The sequence below is a fragment of the Trichosurus vulpecula genome, chromosome X (genome assembly GCF_011100635.1).
Source record: "Trichosurus vulpecula isolate mTriVul1 chromosome X, mTriVul1.pri, whole genome shotgun sequence".
Taxonomy (NCBI): domain Eukaryota; kingdom Metazoa; phylum Chordata; class Mammalia; order Diprotodontia; family Phalangeridae; genus Trichosurus; species Trichosurus vulpecula.
This window is the reverse complement of record NC_050582.1, coordinates 11215516-11239203: the sequence shown is the minus strand read 5'-3', so window position 1 is coordinate 11239203 and position 23688 is coordinate 11215516. Positions and strand designations below refer to the sequence as shown.

At 36.8% G+C, this 23688-nt stretch overlaps 1 protein-coding gene across 3 annotated transcripts in view; it reads left to right on the top strand.

Annotated features, from left to right (window-relative positions):
• The window catches only part of DIAPH2 (diaphanous related formin 2), an 856474-nt gene that overhangs the window by 224164 nt on the left and 608622 nt on the right, over positions 1-23688 (top strand). For all 3 annotated transcript variants that reach the window (XM_036740329.1, XM_036740331.1, XM_036740330.1), the window contains 3 exons: positions 729-865; positions 2702-2810; positions 19844-19954. In XM_036740329.1, coding sequence (XP_036596224.1) covers positions 729-865; positions 2702-2810; positions 19844-19954 — 357 coding nt within the window. The remainder of the gene's footprint in view (positions 1-728; positions 866-2701; positions 2811-19843; positions 19955-23688) is intronic.

The window sequence follows — 23688 nt, the reverse complement described above, 5'->3', positions numbered from 1 at the left end:
CTTTCCTTCTGGTTATGTCTTATAGTAAAACTGTATTTCATTGCATTCATATGCCATAATTTATTTAGCCATTCCCCAACTAGTGAATATCTAAACATTCCATTTTCAACATTTTACTGTGTTTCTTACTGATGATTTTAACTTTGAATTCCAGACATCCACTGGCATACTCTATGACATGAGCATAATGACTTCTAAAAATTCTTATCAGTATACATCTGCTTTACTAGTTCTTTGAGGCAGGAATACTACTTGGTCCCATATAACTACAAATTATTTGTGATTATTAGAGCAGTTTAATGGAGATCGTACCTGAATGGTAGGGGTAGAAGATGTGGCCTTTCAAATAAAAATGGTAATAATAAATTCCAGGAGATAACATGACTTGGTGGAATCAGGGAGATCTGAGTTCAAATCCTGACTCAGATATTTACTAGTTGTGTGACCTGGTGCAAGGCCCTCAACTTCTCTGTGCTTCAGTCTCCTCGTATGTAAAATGAGGGGATTGGATTCACTGCCTTCTAAGGATTCCTTCTAGATCTAAAGCTTCAATCCTGTGAACTATTTTGGGTAAAAGAGCATAGTTATTTCACAGTTCCCTTTTGGAGGTATCATGAAATACAATAGGTTTATTTTTTGGCTTAAATATGTTCTCTCTATAAAAATAATGAGTGCACACTGATCTACATCCCCCTTAACTTACTGCTATTTTTCTCCTTTTTTAATAGTTTGGGTTGCAAAGAATTCTAGGTGATGAAAGAAGCCTTTTATTGCTAGCAAGGGCAATTGACCCGAGGCAGCCCAATATGATGACGGAAATAGTAAAAATACTTTCTGCTATATGCATTGTTGGAGAAGATAATATGTGAGTAACATTGTATTATGTTTGCTTCTCAGAAGAAAAACCTTGCAAAATTAATTAAAACTATGTTTTTCTATTACGTAAAAGACTTCAATTGAAAACACTGCAAAACTTTAGGGAATTTGTGGATAACACTTATCTCACCTATTTTACATTTTAACAGTGATCTTTTCTTTGTTAGTAGAATGTTAAAGATCCAATCCGAATGGTGAAGCTCTTATTGAAAGTGAGATTTCCAAAGAAAACACATTATTCGTGCCTACTGAATGCCAAACAGCCAATTGAAAGAAAAATGGAAAACAAAAACAGATTGTTCACCTGTTCATTAGATTAGGTGGTTTTGTTTTCTTTTGTTGATTCCTTGTTTTCTTTATATAGTAGCAAAAGAAGGGTTAGGGTTAGGAGTTAGGGAGCTGGATCTTGTTTCCTCTCCACTAAATCACTAATTTGCTCTAGGCTCATATACTTACAAACTTGGGCTGTGTCTAGTCTGAAAGCCCAGTGCAGATTTGACATAACATATATGAAGGAAAAGCCTGTGCCTCCTTACCTACTTAACGAAGTTGGTTTTGAGCTCATTGTACCAAATGTCTACCTAGAATCAGGCATTCCAGCCAGTACTAGAAATCGTTAGCATCTTTTGTATGGGGGCTTCCAGGCTGTGAATTGAAATTTCCACCAAATACACAAACTGAAACTTCAAACTTCTGGACCCTTTGTGGCCCTTTGCAGATTCCAATTTATGTTAGATGGTCAAGCTAGCTGTCCCACATTACCACATCTCACTCTTGCTTTGGGTGTTCCTTACTTGTCATGTGTGTAATTACCAGGTTTGAAAGTGGTACAAGAAAACCGCTATTCTTCCGCCTGTGTTGGCAAAAAGTAATGGTGAAATGTTTTAAGGTCGATGGTTTCTGGCTTAGGAGAAACCAAAACTTTAAGGAGCAGATGGTAAACCATGATCTCAGACTTAATAGTATTTTACGTCAGAACAGTATCACAGTATAAAATGGCAGATTCTGCCTGACAAAGGAGTGTCCTCTTAATGTATCAGGGTTTTATTAGTCTTTAAAAGAGAACCTATCCTAAAATAATTTGATGTCATTTGGTACTAATTTCAGAAATCTTTTGGGAAGAATAATAGGCTGCATGAAAGCAAATTGTCTTTAAAAAGGGATAAAATGTTACAATTTAAGTACTCAATTTGATAAATTATAACTGTCAAAGATTAAATCATGGTAGGAAGCTAATTTTTGTTGAGATAATTTGATCCGTATTAGACTAATAATAGGTGTGTTTTTTTCTTCTCTGAGCTTGCATGCTAGGTATTATTTTCTGTTTCATGGTAAAAGAGTGTCAATATTGTTAGCATTGCTTTTTGTTTTCCATGTTGACGTTTTCAAAGAGCTCATTCATAAAACATGAGCTATTCCTATTGGCATTAACTAGTATCAACAATAGGTGTCCTGTTGTGTTAAATTTGTTGTTAAATAGATGTTAATTTCACTTAGGTGTAAGAAATAAGATAAAGAAGGAAATGTTTGGGATTAAATATTTATCACGTAAATATGAGTATATTAGCATCATTAAGGACTTTCCCCAAAGGTATTTATTTGATCTCATTTTCTATTTGAGGAGGTAGTCATAATTTAAAATTTAATCAGTTGTATTTTACTAGAAATGTGTCACCGTAACACATTTTTAAAGCAGAAATGGGGTTTACAAATATAAGCAAAGGGAAAGAAAACAGAAGACTGAAATCGGAAAGCCATTTTGATAATCTGATAATGCAATATTTTTTATCCTTTTTGTTGTTTTTATTATTATTTTCCCCATCAGTCTAGACAAACTTTTAGGAGCTATCACTACAGCAGCAGAAAGAAACAATAAAGAACGATTTTCACCGATTGTGGAAGGACTGGAAAACCATGAAGCCTTGCAATTACAGGTGGGTTTTGCCTTTTCTAATGTAGCATATTCACTTGTATTAAATTCATCATTCGGCATATTTCCAGCATTATTTTGGAACCATTAAAATAGGATGCACTGTTGAAAGTAAAACTCTGTTATTATAAAAGCTGATCATTTCATTTATGATGTAAAGTATTCAACCTTAGGAAATGTCAGAGGTTATTTTGAATGTAACACTTGGGCTTATTATTGATCCAAAAAGTACAAATTTTCTTTGTGCCATCCTTAGACTTCTGGAATCTTCCTAACTCATTGGATAGAATGACTGGATTTAATCAACTCTTCAGTTCCAGTTTCGTGGTAGACCTTCATGTAGACGAGCCTAAAAACTATTGCTTGGTGGTTATGTAGGCTGAAGATGAAAATTGCCTTTTCCCAGTTGTTTTTAGGAAATAGCTCATCTGATAAACAACACCTTGGTGATTATTTCTCTCCTAAAGGCATTAGTATGGTTTTGTGTGCCCCGTGGTCTTAAGTGCAGTTCATCCATTGAGGGATGTTCTGTCATGTTCTATCATTTGTTATTGTTAAATTATTTAAGTTTTTAAGAATTGATTAGGTGATGGGAGAAAATACAACACTGCATTTCTTATATTTTTTTTTCTAGCAGCAGATAGCAGTAACCATTTTTTCTTTAAGTAGACAGAAGAGTGAATTTTCCTTTCTCAAGTAACATAAGTCTTCAGTCTACCAACAATATTGTCTCTTCCTTCAAGGGTACTTTGTAAACTACTATTGGCACCAGTGTAATTAATACAAAAGTTTAGGTGACTTTAGTTCAGCTATACCTTATTAAATTAGAGAGATGTTATCCATAGTGTTTAGAAACTATACTTATAAATGTGCTCCTAGGACATGCTTTTTAAAAAATTCTGCAATGAGTGTAGACTGTGATTGTTTGCTGTTACATAGCCCTAGAAATTTCGTGCCCTTTCAGACCCTCAGAAAAATTTGTATGGGATTCTACTGCACAATTATTAGCAAAGTATTTTTTTATTAAAAAAGTCTTAAATCTAATTTGAGAGCTGGATTCTGGCATTATTCATTGTGCGCACTGGCATCTAATGTGATTGGACACTAAATGAGTGTGGTTGGAAAGTGACTTTCTCCTTTCCTGGACAGAATTATCTTTTCATGTGTTTGCTTATTTTTCAGTTAATAAGCATTTATTTTTCTCTCCCATCCTTCCTCCATTTAGAAGAAAAAAAGGAAAACAAAATCCTCATAATAAATAGAGTAAATCAAGCAAAAAAATAATTCTCACATTTTCAGCGTTCAAAAATATATATATCTTCATCTTGAATCCATCACTACCCTGTCAAGAGCTGGGCTATGGAATTGTGGTTGGAAACTGCATTGATTAGAGTCCTTATATCTTTCAAGGTTGTTTGTCTTTACACTGTCTTTGTTATTGTAAAAATGTCCTCCTGGTTCTTCTTGCTTCCCTCTGAATGAACTTCTTCCAAATCTTCCCAGGTTTCTCTTTACCCACCCTTTTCTTAGTTTCTTAGAACAGAACATTATTTTATTATATTCATATACCGTAATTTCTTCACTCATTCCCTAATTCATGGGTACCCTTTTAGTTTCCTTTGTTATTGTTACCAACAAGGAAGAACTGATTTCTGAAGTATATTTAGTGGTAATTTTATCAGAAAGTAGCTACTGTATCAAAGAATTAGTGATAGAGATAAGGAAAGCTGGGCATAGTCTGAAATGCATCCTAGATTTTGAGAAAGTGGAGTTGAAAGGATTCATAAGAACAGGCATAATCCCATGGATTTAAAGTCTATGTGGAAAATCAGCTGGGGGTAGGGGAGAAGGTAGAAGTTTTCTATTCTTCCTTGGACTGTTCCTAATGAAATGCTGACTATCTAAAGAGAAACAAATCTGATGAAGAAAAGGAGTAGTCTAAAGAGATCAATGTAGATTCATAGGCAGCCCAGTGTCTACTTAGACATAAAAATGGAGTCAAAGATGACTTCTCTAGTCCCCACCCCCTAACCCCCCAGCCTGTGCACATCCATCATGGCTCTTGGAAATAGTACTGCAGGGATAAGTCTGTGTTATTTAGTTGATTACCCCATCAGCAGGACTCCAGAGGCTTGTGGCTCTTAATAGTTCTTTTCTCTTTTTATAATGTAAATCATGCGCTTTTGAAATTGAATCTGCCAACTCCTTCTTCCACATGTATAGGGTGCCAGGTGCTAATCCCTCCTGGAAAAGGGCAAAGTGGGAATGGGGTCTCCTAAATGGAAAGATTTGAATCAAGGTAGAGCTCTGGCTCCTCAAACCACAACCTGTCCTTGTCATTTACCCTGATTAAGAGCTCGAATCTCATTTCCAAAAGCTACAGCAGGTTTTAATGATTAAAAACAAAAACAGCATTTAGGAGCATTGACTTCATCAAAAAACAAAGAAGGTATGAGTTTTATTTATATATCTATTTTTAGGTCAGTATACACAGAGTCATGACTGTCCAGGAGCCAAATCTAGGAGCCCAGTTGACCATCTAGCCATTTATTTAACGTACTGCTTCAGTTCAATTCAGCACCATTTCTGAAGGGCCAGGCACTTGGGATGAAAAGGATAACAATGTGCTTAAAAATAATACACTACTTAGAATGCAACACTAAGTAAAAGGTATAGTGCATTAGAGATTTGGATCTGGAAGGAATTTTGAGGTCTGAGCCCCTTATTTTATAATGAAAGACACTGAGGCTCAGAGCATCTAAGTTATTTGCCTTAGTTTGTACCAAGTAGCAAGTAGCAGGGCAGCTAGGTGGCACAGTGGATAGAGTGCCAGGCCTGGAGTCAGGAAGATGATACATCTTTCTGAGTTCAAATCTGACCTCAGTCACTTACTGGTTGTGTGACCTTGGGCAAGCCATTTCACCCTGTTTGTTTTGGTTTCCCCATCTGTAAAATGAACTGGAGAAAGAAATGGCAAACCGCTCCAGTATCCAAGAAAACACCAGATGGGGTCACAAAGAGTCAGACATGATTGAAAACAGCTAAACAAGTTGCAGAGCCCGGTGTAGAGGCCAGGTTTTTTATTCTATTCTTTCTTTTTATTTTGTTTTCAGGGAACAAACAATATTTTTTCTTCTTCCCAAGAGGTCTCCCACACCAAATGAAAAAACAAAAACCCTTGTAGCAGACATGCATACTCAAAATAAATTCCTGCATTTGACGTGCTCAAAAGTATGCTTTATTTACCATCTGGAATCCATTATCTTCCAGTCAGAAAGTAGATAGCATGCTTCATCATCGGTCCTCTGGAATTGCATTGATCAGAGTTCTTAAGTCTTTGAAGGTTGTTTTTCTTATAATATCACCTGTTCTCTAGGTTCTGCTGACTTCATTCTGCATCGTTTCATGAAAGTCTTCTCAGGTTTCTCTGAAATCATCCCTTTTGTCATTTCTTGCAACGTTATCTCATTAAATTCACAGTGCTCTAATTTGTTGAGCCATTCTCCAATGAATGGGCATTTTGCCACCACCACAAAAGGAGCTACTATCACATCTTTTGTACATAGGAATCCTTTTCCACTTTCTTGGATCTCTTTGGAGAACAGTCCTTGTAGTGCTGTAACAGTCAGAGATTCTGTAATGTAGTTATTTAGAGGTGGGATAGTTCCAAATTGCTCTGCAGAATGGATAAACCACACCCCTATCAACAGTGCGTTAGTCAGTCAATCAGTAAATAAACATTTATTAAGTACCTACTGTATGCCAGGCACTATGTTCAGGGTCCATAGTAAGGCAGAAGACAATCCCTGCTTTCAGGGAGTTCACAGTCTGATGCGAGCTGCCACATGCAAATAACTATGTTCAGGCAAGATATAGACAAAATAAATTGGTTGTCATCAACCGAGAGAAGTTGCTAGCATAAAGGGGGATTAGGAAAGGCTTCTTGTAGAAGGTGAGATTTTAGCTAGAACTTGAAAGCCAGGAGGCAGAGATGAGGAGAGAGAGAATTCTGGGCCAGTAAAAATGGAATGTGGTACTATGCCCCCAAAGTTACAGCCGTGCATGCCCTTTGAACCATTGATACCACAACTGAGCCCATGCCCCAAAGATGTAGGGGAAAAACATATATATGTAGATATAGATAGAAATGTTTATGGCAGCTTTTTATTAATTAATTAAGAACTGGAAACTTAAGAAAGTGCCCACATATTGGGGAATAGCTCAACAAATTATGGTATGCATGTGTGTGTATTTAGACATGTATGTGTATGTATATATATGTGTGTGTATATGTATGTATGTACTGAAATATTATTGCACTATTACAAATTATAAAATGAACAGCTTTAGTAGCAGCTGGGAAAAATTGATGCAGAGTGAAATATGCGGAACTAGCAGAACAATTTATATGATGATGACAGCTTTGAAATACTTTAGACTTCTGATCCATGCAATCATAATGCACAGTGCCAGAGGGATTAGTGGGAAGCTAAGGGAACTTTGAGGGGGGAAGGCAAGGCCATTGGGGTTAAGTGACTTGCCCAAGGTCACATAGCTAGTAAGTGTCAAGTGTCTGAGGCCGGATTTGAACTCAGGTCCTCCTGACTCCAGGACTGGTCCTGTATTCACTGGGTCACCTAGGTGCCCCCCACCTTCTTGAGAGGTGTGATGGACTTAGAGTGCAGGACAAGACAGATTTTTCAGCATGGCCAATGAAGGAATTTGTTTTGTTGAGCTATGCATATTTGTAATGAGGGTTTTATTCTTTATTTTTTATTGTTTAGTTGAGGGGTTGGCAGTAGAAGGGGCAGATGATAACTGTGTGTAATAAATAAATTACACTAAAAATAGAAAAAAAAAGATGTTGCAAAGCAGCTAATGATTAAAAGCCATTAAGGAAAGAAAGCTATTGAATCTGCTTTCTGCCTTGCTACAAATCTTCCTGGCAATTTCCTGCTCATATTTTGTGGTGCTAAGGATACCCAGTTCTGTTAAGCCACTGTCCGCTCTCAGACCTTTGTAGAAGAGATAGTCTCAGAGTTCTTAATGGAAATTAGTCTGTAAAGTTAAAGATGTAGTAATAAGTTGGGACTTTGGTGATAAACTAGGATGGAATCGTCTTTCTCTAAACAAAATTTCAAGTTCTTGTCACCCTTTCCCATTCAGATTATATGCTAAATTAACTACTGATAGTATTGGTGCATGCATTTGTATGTAGTCAGGCCCTGGAACTCCTCTCCCTATTCCCACTCTGATTATTCTCCTAGACCAATGAGGGGCTACTAGTTTTCCTCTGGGCTTAGGGGGAGCCCTGAGAGATTGGCCATATTTTCCCAAAGCTATATAGCTCATGAGCCCCCAGCACCATGCTATTCCCATGATTATTTATTATTCAGCCAGACTTTATTAGCTTTTAGAATTGGGCATTTACTAAGAGTTAAAAGTAGTTGTAAAATCTTCTCCTTCCTCCAAAGTCTGTAGCACACTGTCCTTCAAGTGTATACAGAATCCTGAGCAAAGTGGGCTCAAACTTAGAGAGCATATGTTGCAAAGAGATACTCACAGCTCCTGGTTAAGGGAAGTCCTTTTCTCCCCTTCCTGGGATACTCAAGAAGTTCCTTTTAGGTAAGTTCTACCTTTTTTTGCTGAGCGTGAGGAGCATTCATGGAGACACTGCTGCTAAGCTGTTCTGTGGTTGCTGCTAGAATTCTGATAGGAGTGAGAGAACTTCTCTAGATTTTAAATTTCCCTCCAGCTAACATGAGGTGTGGATGGTGATGGTGATGGTTGAGAGATGGCCAAAGCTGTAGCCTGAGTCCATCTCCTGTCTACCATGCCCCACTCCTCACCCCCAGCCTTCCCAAGTGATTGCATCTCAAAGGTAACTCTCACACCACTTTGATGCCAGATGTTTGTTCAAGTTCACATCTCTCTTGGGCCCAAATTGGCTGGACAGTTTTCCTAAGCAAATTAATCCTGACACTCTTCCCTGTGCAGTATAATTTCCATTTTCATCTGGTGGCTTATCAGGTATAGCTAATTGACGAGATCTTTTTACACTTATTTGGAATACCTTTGATTGATTTTATTCAAGTTAGACTCATCTCCACTTGGTTAAGGTACCAGGGATATCATTTGATCGCTTACCTTAGGTGGGATGCAATAGTTTGATTGATTTAATCAGTTGATCTACCCTTATTTGTAAAGCACTTAATAGGCACTTCCTAATTATTAGTCAGAACTATCATAAAGGACATCATTTGTTAGGATTATAGCAGGGGAGATGGAAACTGTCATACTGGAGTATCTAACATTGGCAGTGAGGCTATGTGTCATCCCCAGCCTCTTTTGATTGATAGGCCAAGAATCAGCCAGTAACAGAATCCATGTTGGGGATTTTCCTCATTGTGCTCCTCATGGGAGCCCTTGCTCCTTCTTGCCACTTTTGAAGTCATAAACCATCATCTCCATATATGATGCCATTTCATCACTGTTAGAAATTTAAAGTAGCAAGTTATTTCCTTTCAACTATAGAATCACATTTAAAAAATTATTTCTTTACATAAAGATTATGTGAAGATTCAATAACTAGGGCCTTTATTTTGGCCAAGAAAAGATAAAATAAATGTCAGCCCTGCCCATTAAACCCTAGCTGTTTGAGGGGATGTAATGGTGCCACCACCTTCCCCCTTTTCGATTTTTTCTTCAGTTGTAGATTCATTTCAGCAAGTACATCTATATCTATATCATCTATATCTTTGTATGTATATACACACATATATATACATATACATATACATACATACATATCTCTGTGTGTGTGTGTATATATATACATCTGTAGAATCTCCCTGGCATTACAGATCCTATAAGTAAGCCCATCCAAAGAAATTCTAGACTTGGCCTCCTCTTCTCTGCCTTCTGGCTTCCCTGGTTTCTTCTAATTCCCACCTAAAATCCCTCCTTCTTCATCATGAAGCCTTTTCTAGTCCTCCTGAATCTTCATGCCCTCCCTTTGAGTTTTCTTCCAACTTGTCCTGTCTATATCATGTTTGTCCATAGTTGTTTCCATGTTGGTTCCCCCATTAGACTTTGAGCCCTTTGAGGGCAGGGAATGTTTTCGCCTTTCTTTGTACCCCTACTTTAAATACACTAGCACTAAGCTTGGCATGGACTTAGTGCTTAGTAAATACTTGTTGACTTGTTATGTTAACTTTCTTTACCCACTGCTTTATAAATATGATGCATTTGTGTATAGGTCTAAGTTACTCCCTGACTTTATTACTTGAACCAAAATATGGCCTATTTTTGATTCATCACAACCATATTTTCTTTTTTTAAAAGTAAATTTTAATTGAGAACTTTTATTTTTATATCACTTAAATTTGGCCCAGTCCTCCCAGAGTGCTGTCCTACAGAACATCTTTTTTTTTAAGAAAAAGAGGAAGATGAAAAGAAAAATCAGCCAAGCATATCAGTACATTGAAAAAGCCTGAAAATAATGTGAAATTCTGTATCTATGGGCCCCCTATCTCTGCACAGGAGTAGAGAAGCATATCTCCTCAACTATCTTCTTTGGGGCCCTACTTACAGGACTAAGTTTTCTTCTCTTTCTTAATAATGAGGCTGTTTTCCTTCTCCCTTGCCTAATCACTTTACCTCTTTTGGCCTTATCTTGAAAATGAGGGAATGGTGATGTCTAAGAGCCCTGCCTGTGATGATGAAGTACAGTACTTGGTGTCTAGAGACTCTTTGAGGGACTAGACACCACCTACTAGCCATCCTGAACACACTGGGAGGACCAAGTGAAAGGCAGTGTACACAGCTCTGTTGTTTAAAAGAAAGTAATTAGTGCTGTATTTTAACAGAATGGCTTCTCTATTTCTGTAGCATCTTGAGAATTCTCAAAATGTTATTGCAGTCTTGGGAAGTCATTCTGTTAAAATATAGCAGTAATTACATTTTAAAATAACAGCTATATACCTCTTTCTTTTGGACTTTAAAACACGTTATTAACTTCTCACGAAAATCTAAACTCACCTTTAATACAAAATCTCATGAGTGTTAATATTTTTTTCTTTCAACTATTTGGATAATAGATCAAGAAAGAGGAGAGAAGTGACATAATGAGGGATGGATTTTTTAATAACATTTTGCAGTTTACAAAGTGCTTTGCTGAAGCTAAGAAGTTGTGACTTGTCCAGATACATATGGTTATTAAGTAATAAAATATTCAACTTGAACTCAGTTCTTCTGCCTTCTGACTATTCCTACTGTACTGTCCTGCCCTAATAAAAATACTTTATTAAAATCATTTATTACCCTGAAGAAGAGAAGTCTTTATGAGGAGGGGAGGAGGGGAGAAGTGGAACATGACAGTTGTCTTCCGATTTGGGGACAAGGAGTAGGAGGTATTCCATTAAATGTAGGAACAGGAGCAATGGGGACAAATTCCTTTATTCTCAGAGTCCCCAAAAACCTGTTCGCTTTTGATGTACACAATCCATTCAATCTCACCTCATATACCAGGATTATTTAGTACAGTTCAGAATCCTGTGCAGCTTGGATGAACAAGCTGGAAGTAGTAAGACATATCAAAAACCTCATCAGAGATGGCCCCTGACCAGTGTCTAAGTCTTATCTGGCTTCCATGATGTCTGAAGTAAAGCCAGTAAGAAATGTAACTGGTAAAGATAGTTTGTATTTAAATGTTTTGTTATCTCACTGTATAATTCTGTCTTCATACTGTTATGTAGGTACTGTGGTAAAACATACTTTGAGTTCCATATTGTTTTGTATTTTTAATTTTTTTTGTTCACACTCAAGCCATTTTCAGAGTAGTTTTGTGGTCTTATTGAAAGCCTGCTTGCTAACAGTCTTGCATTATACATGCACAGGCACACACATACACACAGGGACATGCATGTACTCACACAAATGGACATGTGCACACATATTTGAACATTTAAATGAACATTTAAATGAATGAGTGAACATTTAAATTCCTATAAGATCCCTGTTAGTTGCTCAATCTTAACATTTGCTGGAACCATGTAGTTAATGTTTCACTTCTGGTATCTGTTAAGACAAGGAACCTTTCCTGATCTTTCTAGCTGCTAGTGCCACCCCCTTTAAATTTACCTTCTATCAGTTGTGTACTTATCTTGTGTGATCTCTAGTTCAAAGGCAGAGCTTTGAGTTCAGAAACCTCCATTTCAGGTGGGGGCTGAGGACATTCCTCTCATTATTCCCCACAAGCTGTACTACTTTCGAACCTCCTTGGGTACTCCCCCCACCCTCTACCCTTGTCATCTTCCTTTTGTGTGTTGTCTTTTCTTAGATTCTAAACTCCTTAGTCCAAGGATTCTCTTTTCATTTGTGTTTGTATCTTCAGTGCTTAGTACAGTGCCTGGTACCCAGTAGTTGCTTAGTAAATATATATTGCTTGATCATATTTATGTATGTTGCTTATCCCGTTAGAATTTAAGTGCCTTGAGAGCAGCAACTGTTTTTGCTTTTTCTTTGTCCATGGCACATAGTAAGTGCTTAATAAGTGCTTGTTGATTGATGAAAATAGAAGCAATTGAAAACAAAGTTCCTTCATTCTAACACTGCCATTTAGTATTTAAGACTAAAGGCAATTAGGGAATCCTTTGTGTTTGTGTGAAATGTGTCTGTTCTTTACATAGCTTCACTTTTATCTTTTGTGTTAATTAACATTTCTTTTCCACTCTTTCCATTGACCTTTTAGAAGTTGCCTTCATCACTATTAATTATTTTAGATAAATCTTATGTTACCTTTATAGTTATCAATTAGCATAAATTATTCAATTTAACAGTCTCAAAACTTTGAAGTGAAGGTTCCTCATTAAAGTATCATGAACGTAAAATGAGGACGTCAGAAAAAAGAAAAAGAAGCCATCATTTACGTTCTCAAACATTTATGCCATAGAAAAGATCAATTTATGCAGTTATCCACACTTATTATTAAATTATTTATTATTAAATATTAGCTACATCCCTTTGTCCTTCTTTGGATTTTTAAGTAGGTTGGTAGTGTCTTTCCTCATCTTTCTGTAGTCAATAAACATTTATTAAGTGCCTACTCTGCTGTAGGTATACCATGATGAGGTCTAGGTGAGAATCAAGGCTGACTCAGTCTTGCAGGATGATGATTCAATATATCAATGAATCCTATATCTCATTCATGGCTATATGCCTATAGTCCTCTACCAGTACATAGCATAGCACATTCATGGCTTCTTGTCTTATGCAGTTCTTATCCTGGTCTCACAGGGGAGGTAGAGGTGATGCTTTGCTTAACTTTCAAGTTCATCATGTCCCCTGGGTAATCTCCAAACTCAAATTATAGCTTCTGTCTAGGCTTTTCCCAAAGCACTGGTAACAGGGTCCCTTCTAGAAAAGGTTCTCAGTGTAAAATATTAATTTCATGTATATGATATCATTTTCTTGCTTCTACCACAAAAGACTTGAAATACAAAAGGTTCATAAGTATCCTTTCACAAATACTAGCAACATAAACCAATAACCCATTGTATATATTTTTCTCTTCTGGGAGGACTGAAGTATTGCTATTTTACTTTCTCATTCCCCTTATACATAGATTGCCTGAGCAACTCTGAAGGTTCTCATCATCTGGCTAGCTTGGCCATGGCCTGCACTTTCTTGAGTAGATTAGTAACAGGATGATCTGACAGTACCAGTCTTTTCCTCTGTGCAGTTCTTTTCCCTTTGATTGTCTGGTATCTGGCTGAAAAATTCTGAACCTCCCAGACCATAAGATTATGACCAAAGCTGGAAAAAATCCATTTCTTAGGAACACCAAATGATGACCTTTGCTCAGGAAGTGAAACAAAATCAGAAGCCAATGGCTGTGACATCTGTCTCACTGAGACAGGCACTTGTTGCTGTTATAGTCACTGTTGTTGCTGAGGGAAATGGGGAGGTTGGAAAAATGCTCCCTCTCCCTCAACCTCCCTTTAAGGAAAGCATAAGGTAGAGAAATTACTCGCAATAGGGCCTCAGAGGGAGTGGGCTCAATGGTGTAAAGCCTCACTCTTCTAGACTACCTAGCAACAACGTTTTTGGACAGGAGTCCGTTCCCCCCATAACCAACCATCTTTGATGCAATGCCACACAACACAAGATTAGTCACTGAGGACCAATCAGCAGTCGCTATGTCATTTCAGCCAAGTGCATATCCTTCAATAAGAGGCCCCCTGTAGCTTCTGTGACATAACATTAATGTTCTTCCATTCACCCAGATCTGAAACTTTGTAGTCATCCTTAATTGTTCATTCTCCCTCATCCCTCAAGTCTAGTCTCTTGCCAATTTTACCAGTTCTCCTTCATAATGTCCCTTGCATCCATCCCCTTCTCTTTTCTTATATAAACACTAGTTTAATTTAGGCCTTCATTGCCTTTTAATTGGGCTACTATAGTAGTTCCTGATTGATTTCCCTACTTCTAGTCTTCCACAAAGTTGGCAAAATAATTTTCCTGAGGCATAGGTTTGATTAATACTGTTCTGCTAAAAAATATTTGATGACTCCCTATTGCTTCTAGGATAAAATACAAGCTCTGCAGTCTGGCCTCTACCTACCTTCCAAGGCATTATTTAATATTACTCCTCTACATGAACTCCACATTCCAGCCATATTGAACTCTCTATTAACTGATCTCCATATTCTGCTTCCTTTCTCTTTCTATTTCCACAGACAAAGCCATATCTGGAATATACTTTCACTTTCTTTATATGTCCCAGAATCTTTGTCTTCAAGTTGAGCGCAGGTCCTTTCCTTTGCATAACTCATCTGCTGGTTTTCTAGGTTTTTTTTTAGCATTTTTTCTATCCCACCTTTCCTAATATTTTTATGTATCAGCATTTTCAGTCCTCCCCCCAACCCATGCACAGTTGAATGTTAACTCCTGGAATGTAGGTTCTATTTAATGTTTGGTTTTGAATCCCCATTTCTGAGAAGTGTGCCTCAAACATATAATAGGTTCTCGAGTGTTTGTTGTATTGAATAGAGCATTAAGTTATTTCCTTCAAAACTAGATCCACATTCTATCTTTTTTGTCTCCTCAGAGGGGAAGACCATGCCTTGCTCATCACCGGCTCTTGGGTCCATTGAATAAGTTTAAAAAGTATTTATTGTTCTTGCTTTCATTTCATTTCAGTTAATTTGCAAATGATTCAGGGGGTCTTCATCTCCACCTCTATTCCTCCAGGCCAAATACAAAAGTGAAAAGAAGTGCTGTAGAATAAGGGGCCTTGGGCTAAGTGCTTAGTGGAGGAGAAAACACTAGTAGCGATTAGTTTGTAATTATATGTGCACAAAATTACATTGCACATGTATGTATTGATTATGTAGTATGACAGCAGATTTATATAGAAATTTAAGCATGAGGTAAGGAAGTCATTGATTAAATATAAAAATTGAGAAAGTAATTTAGTTTTAGCAGTAAATAGTTTGGGAAAAAATCATAGCTATGCCTCAATGCATTTATTCATGGTGCTGCAAATTTCCTTGTGTTTTGGATGTGAACCCTGATGAAAGATCATTCCAAAGGGATTGTAAGCTAGATCCTGGAGCTTCACGTTCAGAATTGGAATGAAATGAGACACCCCTGGACCATCTTACAGTTAAGAGAAGGACACTTTCTTAGCCAGAGCCCAGAAAGGACACTGAGGCTAAGGTATTGCATCTATTGAGTTGTCCTACCTCCCTCTTGGCTGTGTTGGTGGCCAGCTCAGAAGCCCGAGAGAGGAGTTTCTTTGGTGTCTTCTACTTAGCAGACCAGGAAGGCCCATGAGTAGTTAGAGCGTTAGCCTCTGGCTACTTCAGTTCTGAAGAGGGCTTCCATACTTTTTAATGAAAAGCTTGTCTTGTCTTCTGGGATTAGGGCCTTAGGAAAAGCTCGCCCAATCTCTGTGGCAGGGCCCCAGGAAGATATTGCTTCTGCCATAAAATGCCCAATTATCTCTTTTGAATAATTTTTTCCCTTGAAAAGCTAAAGAGATTTGAGAGAGAATATTTTGGTAATCTAAAAAACCAGTATAAAGGGACTTTTATGTCTGAAAGCAGGTGTTTTAATGGTCAAAATTATACTTCAAGAGCATTTCTTTTTCTCCCCTTGAAAGGGGAAATGTTATCAAATGATGCCACTTTTGTGTGTTATAGAAAGCACACTGTACTAGCAGTCAGGAGATAGGCAATTGGAGGCCTGGTTTTGCTTTTCATTCACTCTGAAATCTTGTGGGCAAGTGAGTGCCTTAACTCCTTCTCAGCTGTACCCTGCCCCCCATGAGAGCGATTTCTGGCTCCCTCCTGCACAGCAGAGGCCTTCTACTAGACTGTGTTTTGTGGCAAGACATGGTGTGATGGTCGGTCAATTCCTGTGACATTTTACAAGAAGATTGTGTTTAACTGTTCGGATAAAATGCAAAATGTCAAATGCATACATTCGTGTGGAATTTCAACTAGAAACTTTGGATGAGTGGAGCCCGGGCTCATTTCTGAGGGTTCCTTTCAGACTAACACATTTTTTCCTTTTACGTAATCCAGCTTTGTATGGACATTGTTCTGCTGACTTTTATTACTGTTCTTTTTACTCTGAAAAGTTCTATCTATTGGTGTAAGTAGACGGCAGGAGCAAAATCAGCTTCCTCTTCCTCTCCCCAACGTTTATAAAAAATTATATTGAGATGTCGTTTAGATGCTACTGTTGCAGAATCAGGCTGTCGCTCAGTATTCATTTGTATTTGAGCTTCTCCTAGGTAACAAATTGATATCTCACTGTTTTCTTCCTTTTTCATAGTTGTCTTAAAAAAAAAAACAAACCTCCCAAGTTTCTTAACAAAGTAGCATTTAAGAAGCCCCTGCTGTGTTCCAAGCCTTGTGTTAGATTTTGTGAATGAGTAATCACTACTTGCAAGGAGCTTCCATTCTAATGAGATAGACAATAGGAACATATAGAACTAAAGTCCTTTTACTCTCTTGTTGTAATATTCTATCCCATCTATTGGAAATTAGTAATAACATTATTCTATATTGTGCTGTCAATACAGAATAAGTTCATTTTAAAGAAAGTTCCTCTTTGATCCACGGATCTCCCATTTGTATAGAGGGAGAAAGGTGGAGAGCTGCAAGACTCATTAACTTGTTTCTGGTGCAAATGTTCTCTTTACTTGTAATGTATTAATACAAGCCATTAAGCTAGAATTTCTTCTGGCAAAAACAATCCCAGCAGATGGTAACTTTGCTCTCTATTAATTTTGGATTGGACATGTACTTTGGCTTGTTCGGTCATGTCATAGTTATAACATAATAAGGCTCATTCAGGCAGATATGATGATAATATAGTTATGGATATGTGCAATATCTGAAGCTACTTCCCAGCTGATTTCAACCATGTGAGTAGCTGAGATTTTCTATCATAAATATCAAGGTTAACTTGCCCCTTAATTAAGGCAGTCACTAATAGGTGCACCCTGTGTAATAGGAGACTTTGCTGGGCCATCCTCATCACCAAGTTCCTGTTGTGTCAGATGGTGTATCCCTGCTTCAGTACCTCAAGGATCTCTCCTTTCCTTGGTGTGGGTGCTTCCTTTACTGACCCTGATTACAGCTTTAGTAGATGGTTTCATAAATCATAGTTATAGCTTCAAAAAATAGCTTGCCCCGGTGACAAGCTTTTTGGACTTCAACATCTTTTTTTGGAGAGGGGAAGGCAGGGCAATTGGGGTTAAGTGACTTGCCCAAGGTCACACAGCTAGTAAGTGTCTGAGGTCATATTTGAACTCAGGCCTTCCTGACTCCAGGGCCAGTGCTCTACTCACTGCGCCACCTAGCTGCCCCAGACTTCAACATTTTTTGACAGGTGTGTATGTGTCTTATATTCAGAGGCAGTCAGGTGTAGTAGGGCCTGCCAGAAGGGTATGTTCCCTCCAAGAATGGACTTTGAAAACCTAGGGTCACAGGCATGGTATGATAAGGTACATGCCAAATCGATGTAGACATAAAATGAAAAGCTCTGCCTTCACTATCTGCTTTGATCCAAGGTCAGGTTATTTTGCACGATGCTATTCATCTTTGTATTTTGACACATCTGATGGTTTAACTAAATTTTTCATTTCTTTTGTGGGATTCTCTTGTTGAACGTATTATGTCAGCTGTATGGGTGAAATCTTGGAAACATTTACCACTTGCATTTCTGTGATATTTGGATACCTGTTATCTTGCTTGATTTATCAGTTTATTGTTGTTCTGTGAAGAGTTGCACAGAAAAGCACATGAACTTTGTAAGCCGTGGGTGCCGTGGAGTGGTAAGAATGGCCATACTGAAGCCTAGGAGTCACTATGTGCACTTTGTGTTCGGTCTAGCGTGGACTGGTGATTTGGTCCAAATGGCAAACTTCTACTGTGCAAACTTCTCCCGTGAATACAATGGCACCTTACTCTGGAACTTAGAGTTTTAGGGAGGTCAGAGGCTAGAGGACTTTTCCAGAACTACACCATTATTACCTATCAACAGTAGGATTTGAATCCAGGTCTTCCTGGCCCTCTAACCTAGTAGGCTACATCTCCAATAAGTGCATCTTCAGCCAATATCTCTTCTTATATGTCCTTCAGCTGTTTGGTTAGAAGATGATGGGGAATGGAATTCAAGTTGTAGGGGGGAGTTTTCATTTGGTACTGAATTTTTTTCTGTAGAAATTATTGATTTTTTTTTGTTTCCTTTCCTACTTGAAGTTAACATCTATCAAACCTACTATTTCCCAGGAGTCTCCTTGCAAATTTTGAGTGTATATTAGCCCTTTTAGCATTATATTACTGGTAGCCTGTTTTTAAAATAAGTCAATTAAAATGTGCAGCTGTTCAGTTAAACTATTAGCCAGTAGCCTGAGACTTCAGTAGGCATTTTCCAGAAATGCTATTTGGGAATAATATATGGAACACCTGGTAGTTAGCATTTTGTTGCTTCCATTCTGTCCTGCCATTTCCCAGGTCTTAGGGTGGTAGTATAGGGAAATAGAGGGGTTGAATCTGTTTAGAATGGGTAACTTTAAGGAGAGAAGGATTAGGTGTGGGTGGTGGGGGAGGCAAACTCATTTTCTAACTCGTGTAGTTAATGAGAAATCTTTACTTGAAAATAGTCCTATTTACTCTAGCTTGTAGCAAACATTAATATTGGTGTCACATTGCCTATTAAATTATTTTATTTCACTTGCATACATTTATTCAGCCATAATAAATTAATTCATCTTACATACACTATATATATGTGTGTATATATATATACACATACATATATAGCTCTATATACATACATACACTGTACATATGGTATATATAGCTATATATGTACTATATATACTACACACACACACATATATACATATACGTTGGGCAAATATATCCTGATCAAAAAATAGAAAGAACTTAATGCAATTTGGTTATGTCAAGCTATCATTGTTTTGTACTTCTCAGACAATTTTTACAACCTTATTTGATAAATCTAAGAAAATTATTTTTCATGATATAGAATTGAAGCCTTGTTATTAAGTAAACTGGGAGAAGGGAACTCAAAATGGAAGGAAGAACTCCTGTTCTTTTTTAACATGCTGTAACTGAGACACATAAGTGTTTTATTTGTGTGTGCTTCCCAAAGGGAGTTTAATTACATATAAGATTGAATTGTAGTCCTCAGCATAAACATACGGCTGTAGTTGACCATTCATTACATGTGAAAGGATCCAATAGTCCATATCTGATAATGAAACCAAAATTATTCTGGCTGTTAGAGTTTACAACAATTGATACCATTTTAAAATACTCCAAATTTCCAAAGCTTTGCAGTGGTAGACGTTTTCAATTTCTTTGTGCATTTCTTATGGTTTTTTAAGTTGTACAAACACTTAGTAGAGGTAGAGATGAATTTTCTTGTGCATTAAGTGTATAGTTTCTCAATTTTTAGCTTTACTCTTTAATTAAATGTGATTTCTTATTGCAGGTTGCCTGCATGCAATTTATAAATGCCCTTGTTACCTCTCCTTATGAACTTGATTTTCGGATACATTTAAGAAATGAGTTTCTCCGTTCTGGACTTAAGAAGATGTTGCCAGTAAGTAATGTATTTGGTTTTATTTTCCAGATGGAGTTTGCTATCTTTCCCTGGTAATAAACATCGTAATAAATGAATCTAGGTAAATCTAACTTATCAGTTGTAGCTTCTTCAATTTGTTCTGATCCAAGACATTATGTAGTTTAGCCTTGGCCTCTAAACCTCTAAATATTACTGTAATAGCTACTATATATATCAGATAATTCAAACCTGTTAATAATGGGTCCAGCAAGGAACTCTTTTTTCCATTCCTGGGGTTGGAATGCTATTTATTTGTTGGGAATCGACTCTTGAGGACATAAAAGACCTTTACTTTGTTTCAGTTTTAATTCTCTCATGTTGATTAAATTTAGTTTCATTCTGAAGATGAGCAGAAGTATATGGCTAATCCATCCTAGTCAAGTTGCTGAAAAACTACATTCTGGCTTTTAATTGATACAGACAGTTTGTCTCAAATGAAAACCTTAGCATTTCAAAATGGTTTTTTTTATCATTTGAAATTCTTTTATAGGATTGCACTGAATAAATGAGCACATTTATTCCTTAGGTCCTTCTGGAGTGCCTGTGGGCTCTCCTCGTTAAATCTGTGATGTAAGACCCTGAGTGGACCTTGGCCTTGGCCTTGTTAGAAGCCTCCAGGAATGTTGGTTACCCAGAGGTCACTATGCCAGCAGCCTCACTTATCTAGAACTAAGCTGAAACTAGGAAGTATGGGAAAAAGCCATGAGATTATTTGTAAAGTCCACATAATGAAACTCGTGTAATATATTCATAAAGATCCATGCAATCCATTTTTAGTCTATATACTCATATTATAAATAGAATTCTAGAAGTAGTTTTAAGTTTGAGGTGACAGGGTGTGTACGTGTGTGTATTTGGCATGATGGTGGTATTTGGGGTGATGGTGCTACAGGACCTTTAGCAGTGAAGTGGTGGCTGACAGCTACCAGCAAAGGAAGAGACAAGGAAATGATGAACAACTGACATAGAAACTCAAAATTTTAACAGTTGTGGGTCATTTAATACAAGAACCAGTCAGTTCTACTTGTAGGACTCCTGAGGGCATCACTTTATAGGATAACTAAAGATGTTCACAGTAATGACCTTAAGTCATTTAGACAAGGTTCAAACATGGTCAGTGTATGCCATTTAGGGTGGCAAGAAAATGTTTAATACATGAGAAACATATTTTTACATCCAAAATGTTTAAAAGAAAAAAATTCTTTTAATGTTTAAAAGGGTTGGTAGTTTTCTTTTGTCTAGAAAATTCATTTTTATAGCATACCTTATTCTTGTTCCTACTGGATAATGAGGTATGACATACACTACCATGATACGATACGTTTGAATGTCAGCAAGTGACTTCAATTACTTCCCTGTACATTTTGATGTCTCAGCCTTAGAAATAATTCACTCATCTCCTTTGGCAGTTTTGCCGTGGCTGGTAAGATGTATGGGGAATGGTCAGGAGGGTATGTTGGGGGCAAGGGAGAGTTATGTTTATGTGTAGTAGGTTTTCTTGTCTTTTAAGACTGGCTGAAACTTTTTTTTGAAACTCTTTCAGGCTTGTCATAAGATTTTTGGTTCTTTGATAGGTATTTGATACTTTGGACTTCTTAAAAGTCACAATGATTTTGAGAGACACTTATAAAATGGAATTATTTAAGTATGTTTGTGCATTGGGTTTTCCCCCTACTCAATGAGAGTGTTTTTAAAGACATTTTGACCGTACAACCTTTCACTCGTATGATTGGCAATCAAGAATCTCTCAGCCATCATTCTAGCACCTTTGTTCTTTTTTTAATATGTGTGTGTGTGTGTGTGTGTGTGTGTGTGTGTGTATAAGTGTCATTGAAATACTTAGGAGAAATTGGGCTCTAGAATTTTTTTTCTTAACAAAATCCTTCCCCATTTCCTGTTAATAATGTCTTGAATTAATTTCTACAGTGGAGGAAAAACAGGCTGACATGAATGTTGTTTTGTACTCTTTATATTTTTCCTTTAGTACCTTAGTGTTTGAGAGAGAAATTAAAATTAATTTAGCCACAGTTGGAAGAGAGGCAGCTAGGTAGCTCATTGGATAGAGTGCTGGGCCTGAAGTCAGGAAGACTCATCTTAGTGAGTTCAAGTCTGGCCTCAGATGCTTACTAGCTGTGTGACCTTGGGCAATTTATATAACTCTGTTTGCCTCAGTTTCCTCATCTGTAAAATGAACTGGAGAAGGAAATGGTAAACAACTGCAGTATCTTTGCCAAGAAAACCCTATTCACGAAGAGTTGGACAAGACTGAAACAACTGAACAATAAAAGTTGGAAGAGGGTTTTTAACTAGCATCAAATAAAAGTCTCTAGCCTGAGGCGCTGCATTGGAGGTCAATGCATATTTACCAGAAGGGTCTTGGTTTTCATAGTTGTGTCAAAGAAGCAGATAGTATAGGAAAGAGGAAGAAAGACTTTTTAATGGATTGAATATTTAATAGGATGATAAAAATTATACATATAATGTATCTGTTTAGAAGGTACTTGATTAAGACTAAGCTAATGTAGCCAGGGTGTGTGCACAATGCTTGCAAAGTTAAAAATTGATGAAAGATGAATATTTTTGAAAAGTATTTTTAAAAACACAGTTTGGATAATACTATCTATAAGAGGTTTTGGTATGTCATAGAAGATATCCCTGTCATTAAGTACAAATTTTTGTTATCTTGATTATCTCAAGAATTGAGCTCCATATCTTAGAAGATTTATCATATGATTTAAGTAAAATACAGTTGCTATGTGACTAATGCCCTGACCCATTTTAATTTTAATTCAATATTCAAGTAATGTTTGAATTAATTAATATTTAATTTTAATATTAAATTTCGTATTTTTGCTAAGCATCTTAGCCATGGAGTGTATTTTAATCCTAAGCTTTGTCTCTTTGTGGAGGAAATCTAATTCCAACTCAATAACTCCATGTTGATTGTACCTTTTTAATTTTTTTTAGAAAAAGTCCATATCCTACATAGTATTGGCCTTCGGTCACATGTTGTTTGACACTATAACAATATGAAACATCCTATAGATTAGAGAAAACTTAAGTAGATTATTTTCAAAAATATAAAATGTTAGCACATATCACTGACCCAACAAATTGAGGTTGTTTTACTTCGCAAACTATCACTGTTATCACAGTGTAAATTCTGTTAAAATCAGAGTGGATAATTAGTTCCCAGTTAGTTACAACTTAAAAATAAAACTTAGTTTAGTCTCTTTTTTTGTGGAATATGTATAAAAGCAATGGTAAATATTTATCGTATGCTATGAAACTAAATTAGCATAGTTTAATTAGTTGCATTTTTTATGAAAATTGTTTAAGTGTCATGAAAAATTTTACCTTTGTATTCAATTTTAGTGAAAAAAGTGGCCACTAGCTTTATATTTATTCCATAGAATAATCACACAGTTTTTCCCCCAAAATGTATTCCACTCATTTTTCTCTCTAATTTAAACTGCAGAATCCTTGCATCTTCCTTTTAGAGTTCAAACATAAGCCAGAACCCCCTAGTCCCATAGGCTCTACCACCTTTGATCATCCTCAGTTGTGATAAATTGATTTGAGTCTTGAAAAGTGCCACTTAAGGGAGAGACATATTTAAATACATTGCAGGTGTTATATGTTGAGCCCAGAAGTCTCTAGCATGGCCTACTCAAAAGCTTTTTATATGATTATTTTGATTATCATTAAAAGAT